Here is a 17,336-nt window from a genome sequence, read left to right as displayed (position 1 = left end):
GGGAGATACTAATAAATGCAGTCAGATGAAATGGGTTGATTCTTAGCTTTAAAACCAATTCCTAATATTTAGAGAAAAGACGATTTTGTTTTTAATATTAAATCTGAACAGATTTAATTGCAGATTAAAGTGCAGATACAGGTTTCTTGTCCCATATTTCATAGGAGCCATTCAAAATCAAGCTTCATGCAAACTTCTTTAAAGCTAATTTTGCGAATTCTCAAAGTAGTAAAGGGTTTACTTTGGCCAAATGTTGTCTTTTTATGTGATTATTTCTGCTTTGTAGAGGTGGAATATTCTCTTAGTTTTGATTATATTATTGTGTTCTAAATGTTATCTGTACAATGTTTGTGTTAAAATACAGAATGTGTGTGTTGATCTTTGCTAAAGTGTATTTAATGGTGAAGTACATTTTAGGCAATAAATATGCCTACATAGACTTTGCTAAAATGTGTTTTAGTGGTGAAGTACGTTTTACTCAATAAAATTTTCATATTATTGGACATAACAGATTTTTTAAGCAGTTTTTATACCTTAAATTGCTATCTGATCTAAATTATAATGACAAATGTCTGTTTCTGTGGTGAAGGAACTTTTTCATGTATTACTACTAAGTATTAGAACTATTTATTCTGCTTTTATTTCCGCTGTGTATTAAGTGGCACTTGGTTTTAGCAATATAATAGTTTCCAACCCATGCTATGGGATCCACAGAAGGTGATTGATGACATTTTGCTGTTCTTTGTGGGTTTAAAATAGGAATATTATCAGTTGTGCCTCAGTTGGAAAATTGTTACGGGCTTGCGTATCAGAAGCAGCTCAGACTCTGGGTTGCTTGCCTAACTTCACTGTTCTGCCAATTCAAAGGAGAAAACTTATTCAGGTGTCAGCTAGCTAGAATTAATGCTCTAAATTGTAATCCCCTGAGGAAACAGAACATGACTTTGGGGAGTCTTTGAAAAATTGACCATGTCTGTCTTTACTGTCAAATTTGATCATTTAACCCAAGAAGAGAGAGTTCTCGCAGGATTCTGGCCAGGATGTAGAAAGAAAAAAACATTTTGTGATTGCACTCCAAAGTATGGGAGTACCTCTGTAACTGGGCAAACTGTTCAGCTGCTTTTTCAGGCTCTGAGATTGCTGTAGCTTCCTATAAATATATATTTGTTTGAATGGTATACAAATACTAGTTTTCATACTATGTAACCTTGTGGGCAGAGGAACATCTGATTCTTAAAGAGGTCAAAAGTCCCCCTTTTTGTATTTTCCTTCAATGTTAATCTGAGTTGCCAGACCAAATCAGAGTAAGCCAAATTGTTGTGTACACAGTGTTGGCTACATGGGGTGTAGGGAGGTTTGATCCAATTTTAAGGAAAGGTTCTTTGAATCTGCTTAAGTTTTTCTCATTGCCAAAAAGTAGTTAGACCTTAAATTAGGATTAGTCTGCAAGCCACACTTTCTTGTTTCTTTCAGATGGGAAGTATGAGAACAAAATTTCTGAATTTTTTTCTTAAAAAAAAAAAAAATAAAGCTTAAATACTAAAACTAAGGTCTAGAAGGCACTTGCCAATATATGCAGTCTGATTTGTTCCTCTTGGCTATAGGGATAATATGGAGGATTAAGGTCAAATTTATATTTTAATTTTTCTATTGGATTTTCAGCCAAATTTCAGTTCTTTTCAGAGGGCATCCAAGAGAATAATAGCTACTAAATAGCTACTAACATGCTACTAAAAATCCCCATTTTTATATTTCTTCTTACAAGCGAAATGATCAGACTCTTACATTACATATGTTAAAATGAAATCTGGCTTTTACAAGCTTTGCCATAAACTTCCACTTTAGTCTTTGAAGAAATTTGTCTTTTCCCTCCTGTCAGAATAACTTTTCTGCATCAGTTTAGCCCACAAAATAAGTAAACTGAAAGCCATGTCCTCAAAAGTTGTTGGTTTTTTTTAAACATTCTGGAATATCTTTATTTGTTCTTCAAAATCCAGTGCTTCATTGGTTTTCTTATTCTCTCTCCACTGCTTGCTAGTTTCCAGGAATGGCAGGAATGATGGATTGCATATAATATGAGAATAAGATGATTTGCTGCTTCTCAGTAAATTTGATTTTTCTTATCACAGTCCACAGGTCATTTATGCCCTTCCTTCTCTTGTTCTCTGTTGGTGAAAATGACATTTAAACGTACATATAGCTTTGAAAGAATCTTCTAGGAATTGCATTCCTAGAGTCTTATGGAGAGTGGTCTCATTTACAGTAGCCAGATTTGTGCCTTTTAGTGCCAGATTTCAAACTGCATAGCTAATTTTCACTTGCACAAAACTAAAAACTTCTTTTCTTAGAGAGGAATTTTAAAGTTGTTTTTAAGGTCTTTTCTTGTTTAGAGGTAATTTTTTTCATATTCTTGTTCTGCTATATATTTGTGTGTGTATAATTTAAATATCAGGGAAAAATGCTTTCCAGAATGACTGATGTAGCACTTCTCATAATGACAAGAGACTCATGTAAAAATCAAAAAAAGAAGGAAGAAATTAGCATTACTACTAACGCTAGTTTTGCATATAAGATTTTTAAAATACTGATTTTGCTGGGATGCTTCCATTTTTGGGTGTCAGCACAACTTTGAAATGTTACTTCCTAAGTCATAAATGTGTGCTTCTTTGTAAAAATGGGTTTTGGAAGGTTTCACCAGAAATTCAAGGATCTGTAGTCGCTTCTTGATTCTGAGATGTTGCAAACTGGGTAGTTGTGTTTAGCCTGAAACCCAAATTGGAAGGTGGCAAAAACTGTGCCCACTTTCAAGCTTGTTCTTTTGGAATTACCCCTAAAAATACACTCAGGAATGTAAGATGAGATTCGTCATGGAAGTCAATGTGTAGCTAACTGTGGGAAATACCTGTTAACTAAAAGTTTATGTTTTTTTAAGGATATCGTTAAAAAAAAAAATCAGTAAAACGGATTTTCTGAATTTATTTTAAGTAGGATATCAAAGCCATGGAATATAGAATGATTTCAGCAATGTGAAAAAATAAAAATACACTTGTTTTTATATGGAATTGGATGGAACAGAATAATAAAACCTAGTAAGATTGATTGCTAAAACCTCCTAGAAATGCTTTTAAATACTTCTTTGGATCACTGTTTAACTACAGTATTTTATGCTTTGAGAGTATGAATGTGTCAACAATCTTTTTGATTTAGTCATCAAGTGATATGTTAATATGGTCAAGTAGTTCAGTAAATGAGTGATGTTCAGTTCATCACCCATCTTCTAAAGGAAAATGCTGTCATGAATTGATCTGCAGTATTTGCATCCAATATGGTGAACATAAGCTCAGTATTTCTTCACTGGGGTGGTAGTGTGATAATAAACTATTGTAAGTAGTTATATGTGTGACTAATTGAAGTTCATTTTGTTTTGCAGTTTGAATTATTTTACAGTCAGCATTTTAGTGGAAGGAAGCTTACTTGGTTACATTATCTTTGTACAGGTAAAAATAAGTGCTTTGCTAAACTTATGTTCTATACAACTGACAATTATTTGTTAAAAGTCCTTTTTAAATGGCAACAGACTTTGGAGTTGGAACATTACATTGCATATAAAGACAACTGACTTACTATGCATTATAAATTAATTTAATATTTGCTGCTTAGTATTACCAAAATTTATGTTTCGTAAATTTGCATATGTTATCTGTAATTTATTAAATCCAAGTAAAACTAGACTTGTACATTCTTAACTACAAAACAGTGCTGCAAAACTGCTGAGTTAATAACAATTGCCCTGGAATTGGTTCTGTAGTATCAGATGTCCCTTAGCTGAATATTAAATAGTTTTTAAAAAGCATAGTATACTATTTTACTCAGATATATAAGTATCTAAGTAAACACACATATATATTTACTTACGTTTATATTTACTACATAGAAATATGTGTTAAAAAAACATCTTAGAAGAGAGATATAAAATTGTAGCTTAGTTTAGTAAGCATCAGTCAATCGTATTTTATTTCAAATGCTTTCGGTATCAGGCTTTAACAAATGAGCACCACAACATGTTTTGTGGAGGTGAAAAGCAGACTAGCATGCAATATAGTGCAATGAAAATTTAGTTCTGAAGGTTGCTGGTAACTCACACTCACCTTCACAGAAAAAATCTGAATCTGCTTTCAGGCAGACTTCTTCAGTGCTTTTTTTTCTTTTTTTTTTTTTTTTTTATTTCAGAGGAATTTAAAGAATATAAGAAAATTGTGAAAAAATTTACCGGACAAGTCTTTTATTTTGCTTTTAAATCTTTCCTTGGAACAACTTTCTTGTAATCGCTATTCTGTGATTCTGTGTAAGCTATTACTAATTGAAGTTTATGCATTGCAATGCGTTGAGGCTGTTTGGAATTTCCTTTTTTTATTACTATAAATTATATTGCATTATTCAAATTCAACTCTGTAGGTTTCCTTTTTTCTTGAAAACATTACTGTTCTAGTATTCATAGTTAATCAGAGTATTTTTGTTGCAGACCACATTCTATATGTGTAAATTCACAACATCAGTTTTCATCTTCCCATTCCAAGTGTTAAATGCATACTCAGGTGTGAATTGAATGTCTGGATATGTACGAAGAGCTCTAGTAGTTAGGCTTCAGATGACTTTTTGGCACGTTCCATCAGTTTATAAAATACTACTTGTATCATTACAGGTGAAGTAAAAATGAATTATTTGTGCAAACCTTATGTAGCCATGGTCACAACATACCAAATGGCAGTGTTGCTTGCCTTCAACAACAGTGAAACTGTCAGTTACAAGGAGCTTCAGGATAGTACACAAATGAATGAGAAGGAACTGACAAAAACCATCAAATCCTTACTTGATGTCAAAATGATCAACCATGACTCAGACAAGGTATGCAGTAACGATATAAAAAAGTTTCATGTTTTCAGTCTTGCGATTCTACTATTTGTTGAGGGCTTTTTTTTAACATAAAAGAATCCACTGTTTGCTTTTTTTTCTAAAATGTGTTATTGACCCTTGTGAACAATTGTAAATCTGTATTTATAAAGAAAGAGACAGGAGGAAGTAGGCTCCCTTTGTTTGCTCTATATGCCTATAACAGCATGGTATGCTGAAAAGGTAATAATGCTAGGACTCTCTTGGTTTTGTTGCATTTCATCCACATGGCTTTAGACTCACTGCTGTTGGAAGGGAATACTCTTTAAATACACCACTTTCAAAGTTGTACTGAATCATGAGAAGGAGCCCGAGTAGTAAGCCAAAGAGTATTACAGAGATACTAAAAAAAATTGTGGGATTAAGAGACTGAAAGTAACAGCAACCATTTTCTTCCTTGCTGACGTTACAGGAGAAGGCAGGAGGAGAGGGAGCAAGGGGAGCTTGCGTGAGAGGATTTTTGCTGCCATTTGCTATACTCTATCATTCCATGAGATTCATGGAATTCCAGTAATATCTGAGCTTTGTTTGTGGTTAAGGCAATGGTTGATACAGGTTCTGTTTCTGACCCTGCCTCATACTTCGTACGACCTATGTGAAACCAGTTACCCTTTTTCCCATACAGCGAAGGGCACAGATGTCTGTTAAGAAACGCTACAGAAGTGCCTGTGCATACCATACAAACTTCAGCATGTGGTTCCAGCTAGCCCAGAAAGCCCAAGTTATTCAGACAGTATCAGGCAGAAGAAACTGACATAAGCTGTTCGCTTCACTTACGACAAGAAATCCAAAGCTGCTCTGATAGCTGCTTTTTTTTTTACCGGGAAAATATTAGAAAATGGAAAGTGAGATCACAAGGAAGAACTGATGCCTGGCTAAAGCATAGGACATGCTTCCAATATCTAGAAATGAGCTCAGGTTGGAACAGTGGCTGGGAAGATGTCTGTTAAACCATGGGTGAAATATAACACTGGGAGCTATTACAATGAGATTTTTTGTAATCCTAGAAAGTAGCCCATTATTTAAAGGATTTATATTTATTTATATCTCGTATAAGATTTGGCCAGTTTCTTTAAGCATATGTCATTGGAGAGTGAACGGTATAGCTTTCCAACTCTTTTAGCTTTTAATGTTTACCACTGCATTTTCTGGTTCTTTAATTTGCAGGCTATTGTATTCAAACATCTCTGCTAATTCTGTTTTCCTTGTGCTCCATCCAGCAATGTGAAAGCTGATCTGCAGACAGTCTATCAGCTTACTTACTGAATAAGCCAGTGAACTTTAGTGGCTTAAGCAGTGAAATTAAATACACTAACTTCTCTTTACCTGTATCTGAGCACAGAAAAGTACAGTGTGTTAAATGTTGTAGTTTGCTTTTGTTTGGTTGGGTTTTTTTGAAAGAGGGAAAAAAAAACAAAAAGAAAACCAAACTTTTGGCAAAATCTTTGTTGGCTCATTAGAATCATGCTTTTTGAATTCATGCGTAACAATTTATTTTGGTTTATACTCAACCACGTAAGCACAATAGTGCTAAAATTTAACGTTGGCTTATGTTTCTTAAAGTTGTTGATCTTCGCCCTTTCATGTTACATTTTCTATACTATGCCTGGATACTATAAAGTATTATAATGAAGAGTATTTGCTGCAGAATATAAAATTAGAATCAATATTGTTTTGAGTATATATTTAGATAAATATTGACTGTGTTTGCTAAAGTATTTGCTTTTGAGGCAACCATGGTTTGGCAAGGTTCCAAAGTCTAAGAAGCCCAGTAAATTTATTCTGCTGGAAATAGGTAATACTTGTACAGACTCTTGCCTGGAAACTGCAAAGATTGGTCAGGTCATCCTGTTAGTTGAATGCAAAGGTGTTTGGACTGCAGGGAATAGTTACTGTTTATTGAAAGAAATGGACTTTTTCATGTGTGGAAAAGAATTGAGATTCTGACAGGAGAAAATGAGAAACATAGAGCTAGATGTAGAATCTGTAGATTCTGTAGAATCATAGAAGTTGCAGTTTGTCAACTGTTTCTGCTACAACATAAAATGCTTAGATGTTCTGGAAGGCAATGTTAGTAATAGTTGTGAAAGCAACAGCTTGCTCTCTCTTGAGGTTCTGCCATAAATAAATGCAAATCCTACTTTCTTTGAAGGGAGAAAATGAGTTTAAATGGAGAGTGTTTGCAACGAAGTTGCAACGAAGTATTAAAACACAGATTGCTTTAATCATATTGACTTGTTAACAATATTCATGTGTGTCAGAGTTCTTCATAGTGTTTTCTAAAATAGATTTGATTTCAAGGTTAGTTAAACTGTAGCTTGAAAAATTGACCTGGTTCAAGTGGCATTTTAGAATTTCCAACTACAAATCTGCTGAAATTGTTTGTATGTATACAAGCCCCTAACTGTGATTTTTCAAAGTAAATTGTTATCATTTTTTTGTTCCATTTCTGATTTTTTAAAAAGATTCTGTATTGCAGGAAGATATAGAGACAGAGTCTACGTTTTCACTAAATATGAACTTCAGCAGTAAACGAACAAAATTTAAAATTACTACATCAATGCAGAAAGACACACCACAGGCAAGTATTCTTTGGTGTTTCTAGCTTGAACAGCTTAGGAAGCTTATTTTTCTAAAATCAAATTTATTGTACTGGTTTGGTATAAGCAGATGTAAGAGTCCCTGTGTAAGATTTACATCACTGTAAAGAAATTGTCTAAGTTTAAAGCTCAAGCACTGCAAATTTTTTGTTCTTAAAATATAGGCAGGAGAAGATGGAATGGGGAATAAGAAAGAGGAAGAAAAAGATAAACAAGAGCTATTCCTCTTGTACCAAACGGGATTGACATTTAGCTTGTCTTACTTAATGAGACCTTTTTGTGGGTGGTGCTTATAAAAGCAACTTACTCCAGGAACAGCAGAAGCAGTCTGTTTTCCTATGGTTTTGTGTCCTTCGTCAACTAAAATTAACTCCAGTGTTGATAATCCGTGTTCCCTCTGTATCTTGTAAGACATAGGATTTTGTACAAGAGACGTATGTGCTTCCAGACTCAATACATTATAGTAAATACTGCCTGCCTTTCTCCCTAGCAAAAACGCTGGTTTGGATGTCTCTCACCTACCTTCCTGCTGACTTTCATGAAACCTGGTATTCTTGATTTATGGAAGTACTTTGCCTGGAATTGAACCTCACCTAGATTTTTGTATTAATTGACCACTTTTAATAAAGTAAAAAGTATAGATTCAAGATATTTTTGTGAAGTGTTTATTGATCTTACTATATTTTAAGCATTACTGTTCTTCCTGTATTGCAGGAGATGGAGCAGACCAGAAGTGCTGTAGATGAAGACAGGAAAATGTATCTTCAAGCTGCTATAGTCCGTATCATGAAAGCACGTAAAGTGTTGCGACATAATGCTCTTATTCAGGAGGTAAGATGAAATCCTCTTCTTGAACGTGATTTGGTTAAAATCTTCAGGATAGTTGAGTAAAACAAAACTCTCCCATGTCAAAACTAATACTTCAGTGAAATTAGTGAGAATTTCATTGGAGTCTACTTTGACCTGCAGTACTGGAGCACTAGCTGTGATCCCTCAATCTTGTAAATGTGTCTTAGCACTAAAGCATTGAGTGCCTCTGTGCTTGCTCTTTCCTCTTGGCTGGTTCTGTGCTGACAGATGTCATACCCTATAAGAATCATTGCCAGAGCTATAGGTTCAATTGAAAACCTGAGTATGGATATTCTAGGCATGGAATTTCCACAGAAGCACCTAGCCAAATTTTGAGCTCTAATTGTGTTTTTATTCTAATTCATCACTTAAATTTTAAAAGTTGTCCGAGTATGTAGACATGCACTTCTTAATCTCCCTTTTCCGTTAAGCAGTACAGTTGTCTAGATTTCTTTAGATTCTAGACTAATGATCTGTGAACTGTCACAGACTAGCTGGGAGGGAAGTGCTATTTCTTTTGTTTTTCTCCCACTTTCCCATCAGTGCTAGTTGCCTGCCTAATTGTATTTCTTATTCCAATGTAACCTGCCTACCACCCAGTTCCCAGTTTTAGTTTTCTCAGGCTTCCAAGGCATTCAGTCTTCAGTCTAATTCATTCTCGTGTCTCCTGAGCCTTGCTCGAGCAAGCCTTGCTCGATAGCCTCAGACCAGACTGGTGGGAGAGGGACTAAAGATTCCTGCCTCATTGGACCATTTTGAGCATGGAGGTGGGGGGGCATTCAGTCACTTTGAGATCTACTGTATGCTTTCTGTCTTGTGGTGATGGAGAAAACAGTTTACCACACCCACCACTTAATTTTTATTTCCTAAAAACATTAAACAGCTACAGAGAGCTTGTAAGCCCAGAAATTGCAATGTGAGACATCTTAAAGGTTTTGGATATTGAAATAGTGCTTGTACACAAATACTCCGAAAGCAAGCTTAATTTAAGAAATCTGGTTTTGAATATCTAAAAGACAAGGCAGCGTAGGTCCTGACTGCTTCTCAAAATCTTTGGTTATTTGGTTTCCTGTTACTTAAATCATCCATGCAATTATGTTTAAGTCCTGTAAGAATTTACAGTTAAAACTAGAAGATGGTAGGCAAGCCGTGTTTCATCTTTGAAAATACTTTTTTCTCCCTACTCTCAAATTCTTCGAAAAAGTTTTCAAAGTGTACTTTGCTGGAGACCAGTTTATAAGGGTGGAATAGATTACAAATTTTTATATTTTGGAAACAAAAAATCCTTTCTTGTTGCTGCTTCTTTTTTTTTAACTCAGGAGGCACTATCTGACATGCCTCTGCTGCATTTTGCTCTTGCAGAACAGTATGGTCTATTAACATCAGGAACTTTTTCATGCTTTGCACGAAAGGGGGATATTTTGATTGTCACTCGGTTAAAAACAAAGTAGAGAGTAAAGTTGGAGATCCCTTTATCTATCACCAGGCACATCCACCTGTATTGGTTTTTTACCTTAGCTTTTAACTAAATTTATGACACTTTTGAAACTCATATCCTTTATCATTTTGTCTTTTAGTTCTCAATTTTGAATACTACTTAAATCCTAGATGGATTAGAGTATTTAAAACTGAAGGCTGGGCTTCTAAATAATTTATATCTATGCTGCAGTATAGTGTAGGGACCTGATGTAGCCTTAAATAAGCAATTGTGAAACCTCAAGCAATAAGGTGAAGCAGTACAGAAATATCCATTAGGGTTAATTTTTCCTCTTTTTTGCACTCTGAATTAATTTGTGCCAATCTTCTTGCTGCCTCAGCTAAGCTGTCACGGGGACCTGAGACTGGTTCTTTAAAATGTTAGGTGTCTTCTCTACAGTCTGTGATAAAGATGTACTCTTAGGCACTTCAGAAATTATTGCCAGGTTTTAGAGCAAATTGTGGGGAGACATGTTTTTGTACAATTAATGCTTAAACACAAAGATGAAAATCTCATGTTAAGTGGAAATTTTACCTAGTTATGTCTGCATTGAGCTCAGTTACTTGTTTTGCTTCATGTTGTATGAATAAGGCCAAACTGCCAGATGGTTCTGAGTTGAACGTGCTCAGCTTTCTCACTGGACTGACCTTTATTAAAAAATGAATAATCATCACTTCTATTAAACTTCTAGAGTATGCATAACTAACTTCTTAGCTGTCCAACTTCCTTTTCTTTTTTGCCTGTTAACCTTGTAGTAAGATGTCGTTTACTGTCAAGAGACTTTTTATTTCTTAAAACATTCATTTGTGATATTGTTACTAATTATGGTGACATTGTTACTTTTATCACGATGTTTATATACTTATATATAATGTATTCACTTAAAAATTCTAGTCTGACTTCTTGAGGAGTAAGAATGAATGTTTTCAAAGGAAGTCTGTTTACTATGAATGGTTAATATTTTCTCACCTCATTACTATTTTTTTCTGAGGTATAAGGGCAGGATTATACTGTTGTTAGAGATAAGATCGAAAGACTCCTAGCCTTAATGTAGTTAGCTCTTGATTCTAACAGTTAGACTACAGCACCACGCATTTCATTTAGGGTGAGGTGTCCAAGAAAATACTCAAGGCCCGTGGTAGACCTGTATGTGTCAGCATGTGGTCTTTGCTGAATTGTTAATTGTGTTAGATACACCTTCATAGTTTTACTTTCAGCTCCATGCTGCAGTCCCTTGCAGGACGAGGTAGCTTTTCCCTTAAAATGAATAGGGTCAGTGGGAGTAGTGGAGGGGAAAGGTCAATGCAGTCATTCCCAGGAAATTTTTTATTCTGACCATCAGGTATTTCTATCCATCCTTCTTATTTGTGTTATCTTTGATAAAACAAAACAAAAAAACCCTTTCCAATACAAAATTCTATCTTTTGTTCTCTCTGTCCTAAGTAAATACATGAAGTATGATGATGACAGTCAGTTTGAGTACAGGGCTGAAGTTAGGTGAAATCTGAGCAGATCTATTAGCTTGTTAGCACCAAGTTTCTTCTCATTTGTACTGCTGTGGAACGTACCAGACCCTTGGCTGCTAGCCCAACAAAACTCGCTCTTTTGAGCTTTTTGTTTGCTTTGCGGGGTGAGTTCTACCTGGTGAGCTCTGTTGGCTCACAGAGAGCTCCAGCAAGCTCTGGAGCTGGGACAAAGCCAGCCATGAAGAGTTGTAAAGAAAACAGGAAATCCAGCTGAAATAAAAATCAATTTCTTTACAGAACAAATGAGAAACTACAGGCAAAACATACTGTGACACTTGAATAGTAAGATCTTCTGTTTGAAAAATTTTCCAAGTTAATAGATATGCACATTCCGTTACTCCACACCATTTCCTCCTCTTCTCTACAGAGAATGGGCAAAACTGAGAACTATAAGAGACATCTAAAGTTTTGCCTGCAGTGGCAGTTTCTCCCACAATGCATATATAGATTTGTTTTTACAATAAATAATTTTTTACTGTATGTATTTCAAAGTTCCAGCATAGCCAGATGGAACTTGCCAAATCGTAGGGCTATCTTCAGTGACTGAAGAAAGAGAGGTTCATCCTGGTTGTCTCAAATTGTATAGGAAAGGAGGTCAGTGGTAGGAGGACTCCATTTACACCTTCCAGGCAGCTGAGCAGTTCAAGTGTCTTCCAGGACCAGGTATACAGCACTACATGGGCTGGAATTTAGACAAAACACAACAAATCCAGCTCACATCTCATATCCTGGCAGCTGCAACAGCAATGAAGTAGTGTAACTTTACAAAATGATTACTACTTGGGCTGTGTCTTTTCTGATCAAAAGTGTCATCTAGGGCTTAATCAGCAAATTTTCTGAAAGAGAAGTGTTATTTTTTTTCTTGGAGATTTGATTGTCTAGTAGAATCTCTGAGGATAGATTGCATTTTTAATATATTTAAACTGTGGTATTAAAGAATGAATAAGGTCTTATTATAACATTATAGTCAGATTTTTTGGTAATTTGCTATGTACCTGTTTACATGTCTTCTAAACCTGTCTTTTTAATGCTATAAAGAAAACACAGGTTTCACAAATCTTTATTAAATGAAAATGTCTTCTCTGTCTTTTTATGACAAAAGGAGTGGTGGATGAGGCGAAAATTGCATTCAACTTTAGAGGTAGTTTTGAAAAATACAATCAAGTGAAATTTAACCGTTCAGAATTGTATAAACTATTATGAGAACTAAGATTAACACATTCTTCAGGCATTTAATTTCCAAGTAAGACTGACATAACTCAAACAAAATTTGGGAGTTCATAAATTAAATATTCCAGAACAATGAAAGTACATAAACAGAAGTGAAAGCGACCTAGTCTAGGAAAAGTCAGTTAGGAGAGCCAGCATGGGAAGGCACATATGGTTTTACAGAATTTTCACTTTGCTTAAACTGTGATAATAAAAAATTGAAGAAATATGTTAATATTGGATTAATTTTTAACCTGAATATTTATATTCATTTGTACTGTGACAAATTAAGCAAGAGGACTGAAAAGATCTGGTTAACGTGCAGGCAAACTAACCAATGAGCCGAGCAGTCAGTTTAAGTGTCCTGACACTAATGTGTAGAGATGCTTTGTTGATTGTTATAAATGAACTATTCCAGGTTTATTTAATCCTGTCTTTAAAAGAAAAAAATATACTGAATTTGCCTTAAGGTCCTTAGCAGATATTTCTATAGCATTTATAACTGTTGTAAATAAAAATAACACAAAAAATGTGTCTTTCTTTTGCAGGTAATTAGCCAATCAAGAGCTAGGTTTAACCCAAGTATCAGCATGATTAAGAAGTGTATTGAAGTTCTGATAGACAAACAGTATATAGAGCGAAGCCAGGCCTCTGCAGACGAATACAGTTACGTAGCATGATGTTGCTATCCTGCAGGTATGATTGTAGGGAGATCATTGCTGTCACTGTTTGGTGTGTTCCTGTGGGAAGAGGCAGGCCTGTGCCTCCATAATTGGTCACTTGGCAGCCCCCGTTTTTCTGCTGTTTACAACATCACCAGTGCCATGTCATGAGCGTCAATGAATATGCCTATAGATATTTCAAGCTCATGTCATTATGACATTTCTTAAAACTTTACTAAAAGAATGAGTGAAGTATTGCTGAAATGTGGAAAATTGGTTGGGTACCATGCTTTTTTTTTTTTTTTTTTTCCCCCCTCCCCTTTCACGTTTGCAGTTGATGTTTTTTAATGTATCTTAAGACAAAGTAAAAAAACAAAACAAAAAAAACCACAAAAACAAAAACCCTAAATATTGTAATATGACAGATAACCTAATAATTGTATCTACATTAAAATGTAAAAAGAAGACGAACATGATACTGCTGCTTGTCAAATAAAAAAAATAAAGTTATATAATGTGTCTCGAATGATTGTAGAAATGGATATAGCATTAATGTCTGTAAATATTATTCAGACCTGGAAGAGTAAAAATAATGTTATGTGTTTGAGTTTTGGATAACCTCAGAAGTAGATCTGACGTAAGAACTAATTTATATAAAACTGAATACCAGGTATGTTACGTTTGATATGATTATAAAAAAATATTTATGGTCAAGTGCACATCTTGTTTTCTTGAGATTAAGCTAACTTACATTCTTAGTGCCTGAAGGCCTACCATGTGTCTGTTAATCTCACATGGTAGGAATTTGTTACGAGAGAAAATAAACAGACATCTGAGGGAATTTAAGTAGTGTAGTTGACAAAGAGTTAGGAATGGTTATCATGAACATCAAAGATACAGTTCAGTGGCTTGTGAAACCACCCTATTAATGGGAAAGAATATAGCAGACTGGTAATTGAAAAAATGTTGTTTCACTAATGCATTGACTAGACAGACTACATGGATAGGTACCTATGTTTGTTTCCGCATAAGCCCATACTGTTTTTTTCTTGTTTTCCCTCCTAACTCATATGGTTGTATTTATCATATTTTGTTTTCCTCTGCCCCAATTAGATTTCTAGCTATTTTGGCAGGACAAGAGATCCATGGGCTATTTCATGTCTTGCCTTGTTCATCAGGGATGACACGGTGACTGTTCACTCGCACATAAGCACAGTATAATTTTAAAAGGTACTAACTCTACCACTGGAAGTAATTAGAGTTTAGTAGTATTAAGCGTGTGAACACACTGAATGCCTGCTGCGGAAAAGAGCTTCCTCCTGACTATGCCTGCAATTATCATTGACAGGATAAATATTAAGTTAACTTTAAATGTTCTATTTTTGCCAAATTTTATTTGTGTGCATATAAAAATATATATGTAGATATATATTATTTGCAATATTTTTTTAGATTGTGTGATATTTCATCACCTACTAAAAGTCCACAGATCAAGAATTAATTTTAGAGGAAAAAATTCTTCGGGGGAAGCTTTTTCCTTCTTTTTTCTTTTTCTAGTTCTTGACTGTATAAAAAGTTTCTCTCTGACTCCCATATTGTTGTTGTCTCTTATTTCTTAAGTGGCATCGCATTCATATGTCATCTGTAGGCTATAGGAAACTTCTTATAGTTAACTAGGAAATGCATCAAGAAGTGGTAATATGTTTTCCTTACGTGGATTTTGCTGAGGGCAAATAATGGGCAGTAAACAATGAAGGGCACTAAGCACTTCTCCCATATTTATGGTATTTTATCCCACTGCACTAAGATCTAGATTTTTTTAAATGGATTTATGTCTTAAAGAAGTGGGTTTTTTAGCTCATCGTAATACAGTGTAGTAGGCGGTCTACAGTGCTAGATCAGAGTTGTATGCATGTGTTGGGAGACAGCAAAGGTGCTTATAGTGTAGTAAACAGGAGACACGTTAGCACAGATTTTGACTGGAGTGACTTTTAATCTATTTCAGTGTGAAATGTTTCTGTGCTTTATAACAAGTAGTTCATTACTTCTTATGACAAAAAATAGAATAGAGGGAATATTCTATGACACAACAGAAAAAATACACCTGAACGTTGAATCATCAGATCCTTTCTCCAGAAAACAAACTAACAGTGACACCAAAGCTTCTGGAATCAAATGTGTTTTATCTTGTACTTGTGTATGAGTCAACAGATTTTAAGCTTGTTTCTTCATAAAAGGGTTAATAAAAGCTTTATTTAAATATAGATTGCAGTAGCAAAATTTTAAGACTGAGTTTGAAAAAGCCTTAACAAATTTATTTTCAGAATAATTTCATAGACAAAACAAAAACTTCACTGCTCTAGCCCAAACGTGTAAGGTTTTAGCATTACCTTATCTCTGAATTTTTGCATACCTAAAACATCAAAAGTAATATTTTGTTTTTTAGATAAGCATGCTGCTGAGTTGAGACATGTTTAGTGAGTTAAAAACATTCACATATTTCAGCGCAGTTGGCATCCCCAGACAACGTCTTTCATAATTATGCACAAACTCAGTCTTTTCAGTGCCTCTTGGGAAACATGGCTATAGCTGGGAAACATTTTGAATTCTACTTTAGAACTCACACCTTCCCCCTAAGGAAAAAAGTAGTGCAAAGATGCAGCCCTCTGTAGCTGGGTTAGGTCACTGAAGTCATTGCTGGCACCCAGCGATGCAGCTTATGATGTGGTGCTACAACCTGGCAACTCAATGCATCTGGCAAGAGTCATTTCCAAATACAAAGTGCTAATGGGTATTAACAGGAGGGGCAAATTCTAAGACGACATCCAAAAATGCCGTACATTTTTAATTTTTCACTAGAAGAAACTGGTATAATTGTACAGATTTTTTTTATTTGTTAGAAGCTTGTTAACGTGTATGACCTGCTAGTTTATTGGGAGCCATTCAGCTGAGTCTGGAAACATAATGATTTCGTACATCTCATACATTTCTAATATCAAAATGCATTTTACCTCTACTACTGAGTGTTAGTGATAATTCTTACGCTAACTGAAAATGTATTTCTATGATGTTTTAATTTGTCTTCAGATTGATTATCTTATTCTAGGAAAGAAAAATGTGTCCCTGTATTTCAGTGGGTTCATACATACAGGGCTGCTGGAGCTATGAGAGGTACTTAAATCACCATAACGTGAGAAACAGTTTTCAAAGCGGAGACTATCATTACTTTTTAAGAAACCTTTACAATGAGTACATCACTTTTCCAAATAAGGAGTAGAGTACAGAAATTGGTCAAAGGAGAAATACATTTTATAAGCTGATATCTTTCAGCTGTGCTTAGAAAGCCATTTCTTATCCTTAAAACAGTTAATTTTAAAAGCAAGTTTTACAACTCTTGAGCAGTCTAAATTCTTTGTACCCTAGGGCAAATATGTTAGGACTGTCCATGCTTTACAAATATGGTAAGTACCTGGAGTTAATTAATCTAAGGTATTACAAGCTATGAAAACATATTCTCCAGACGCACCTGTTCTTGCACTGAGTATTTTCTCTTATTACAAATCCGAAGTTATCCTTGCTTACAGTGAGTTGTGCTGCACTTCCTAGCCGATAACAACACAGAGTCTTTGCAAGTTGACAGGCAGAAGAAGGGGAAGGATCAAAACATTGTTCGGGTATAATAATTTTAAAACAATGCAAGACTTTGCTAAACACAAGGATGTGTTTGCATGGTTTTAAAGAGGGAGGGTGAACAAATATGATAGTAGAAGTAACCAGACACGTGTAGCTTGGATGTGCATTTCTTATTGTCTTCATTCTGTGGAATTCACAATTGCATCAGTAAGGGAAGAAAATAACAGCCTGCAAAAGGAAGGAGGTAGATGAGGAGGCTGGCCAGTTGGCCCCCCTTGTAGAAGTGCTGGAGTTGTATTTTTGTGTTCTTTATCTTTGAATAGTTCGAACATGCATATGTTAATTAACAAGATTACTATTGAGTTCAGTATTGATGATTATTTGTCACGCATTTGAGGAAGAAGTGTGCTAGAGTGTTCAAAGAAGCAAT

At 34.9% G+C, this 17,336-nt stretch overlaps 1 protein-coding gene across 9 annotated transcripts in view; it reads left to right on the top strand.

Moving 5' to 3' along the window:
• CUL2 (cullin 2) overlaps positions 1–15,514 on the top strand; it is a 55,836-nt gene extending 40,322 nt beyond the window's left edge. For 6 of the 9 annotated variants that reach the window (XM_087778520.1, XM_087778527.1, XM_087778535.1 and 3 more), the window contains 5 exons: positions 3,431–3,497; positions 4,703–4,905; positions 7,430–7,531; positions 8,265–8,381; positions 13,160–15,514. In XM_087778520.1, coding sequence (XP_087634646.1) covers positions 3,431–3,497; positions 4,703–4,905; positions 7,430–7,531; positions 8,265–8,381; positions 13,160–13,291 — 621 coding nt within the window. In that variant the 3' untranslated portion in view covers positions 13,292–15,514. The remainder of the gene's footprint in view (positions 1–3,430; positions 3,498–4,702; positions 4,906–7,429; positions 7,532–8,264; positions 8,382–13,159) is intronic. The other 3 variants (XM_087778545.1, XM_087778541.1, XM_087778555.1) reach the window with 3 other exon arrangements.
• The last annotated feature ends 1,822 nt before the right edge of the window (positions 15,515–17,336 follow it).

This window comes from Nipponia nippon, unplaced genomic scaffold (assembly GCF_047370975.1).
Source record: "Nipponia nippon isolate SJK-2023a ecotype South Korea unplaced genomic scaffold, ASM4737097v1 scaffold_1, whole genome shotgun sequence".
Taxonomy (NCBI): Eukaryota; Metazoa; Chordata; class Aves; order Pelecaniformes; family Threskiornithidae; genus Nipponia; species Nipponia nippon.
Note: the sequence above shows the minus strand (reverse complement) of the source record. Positions and strands in the feature narration are given on the sequence as shown.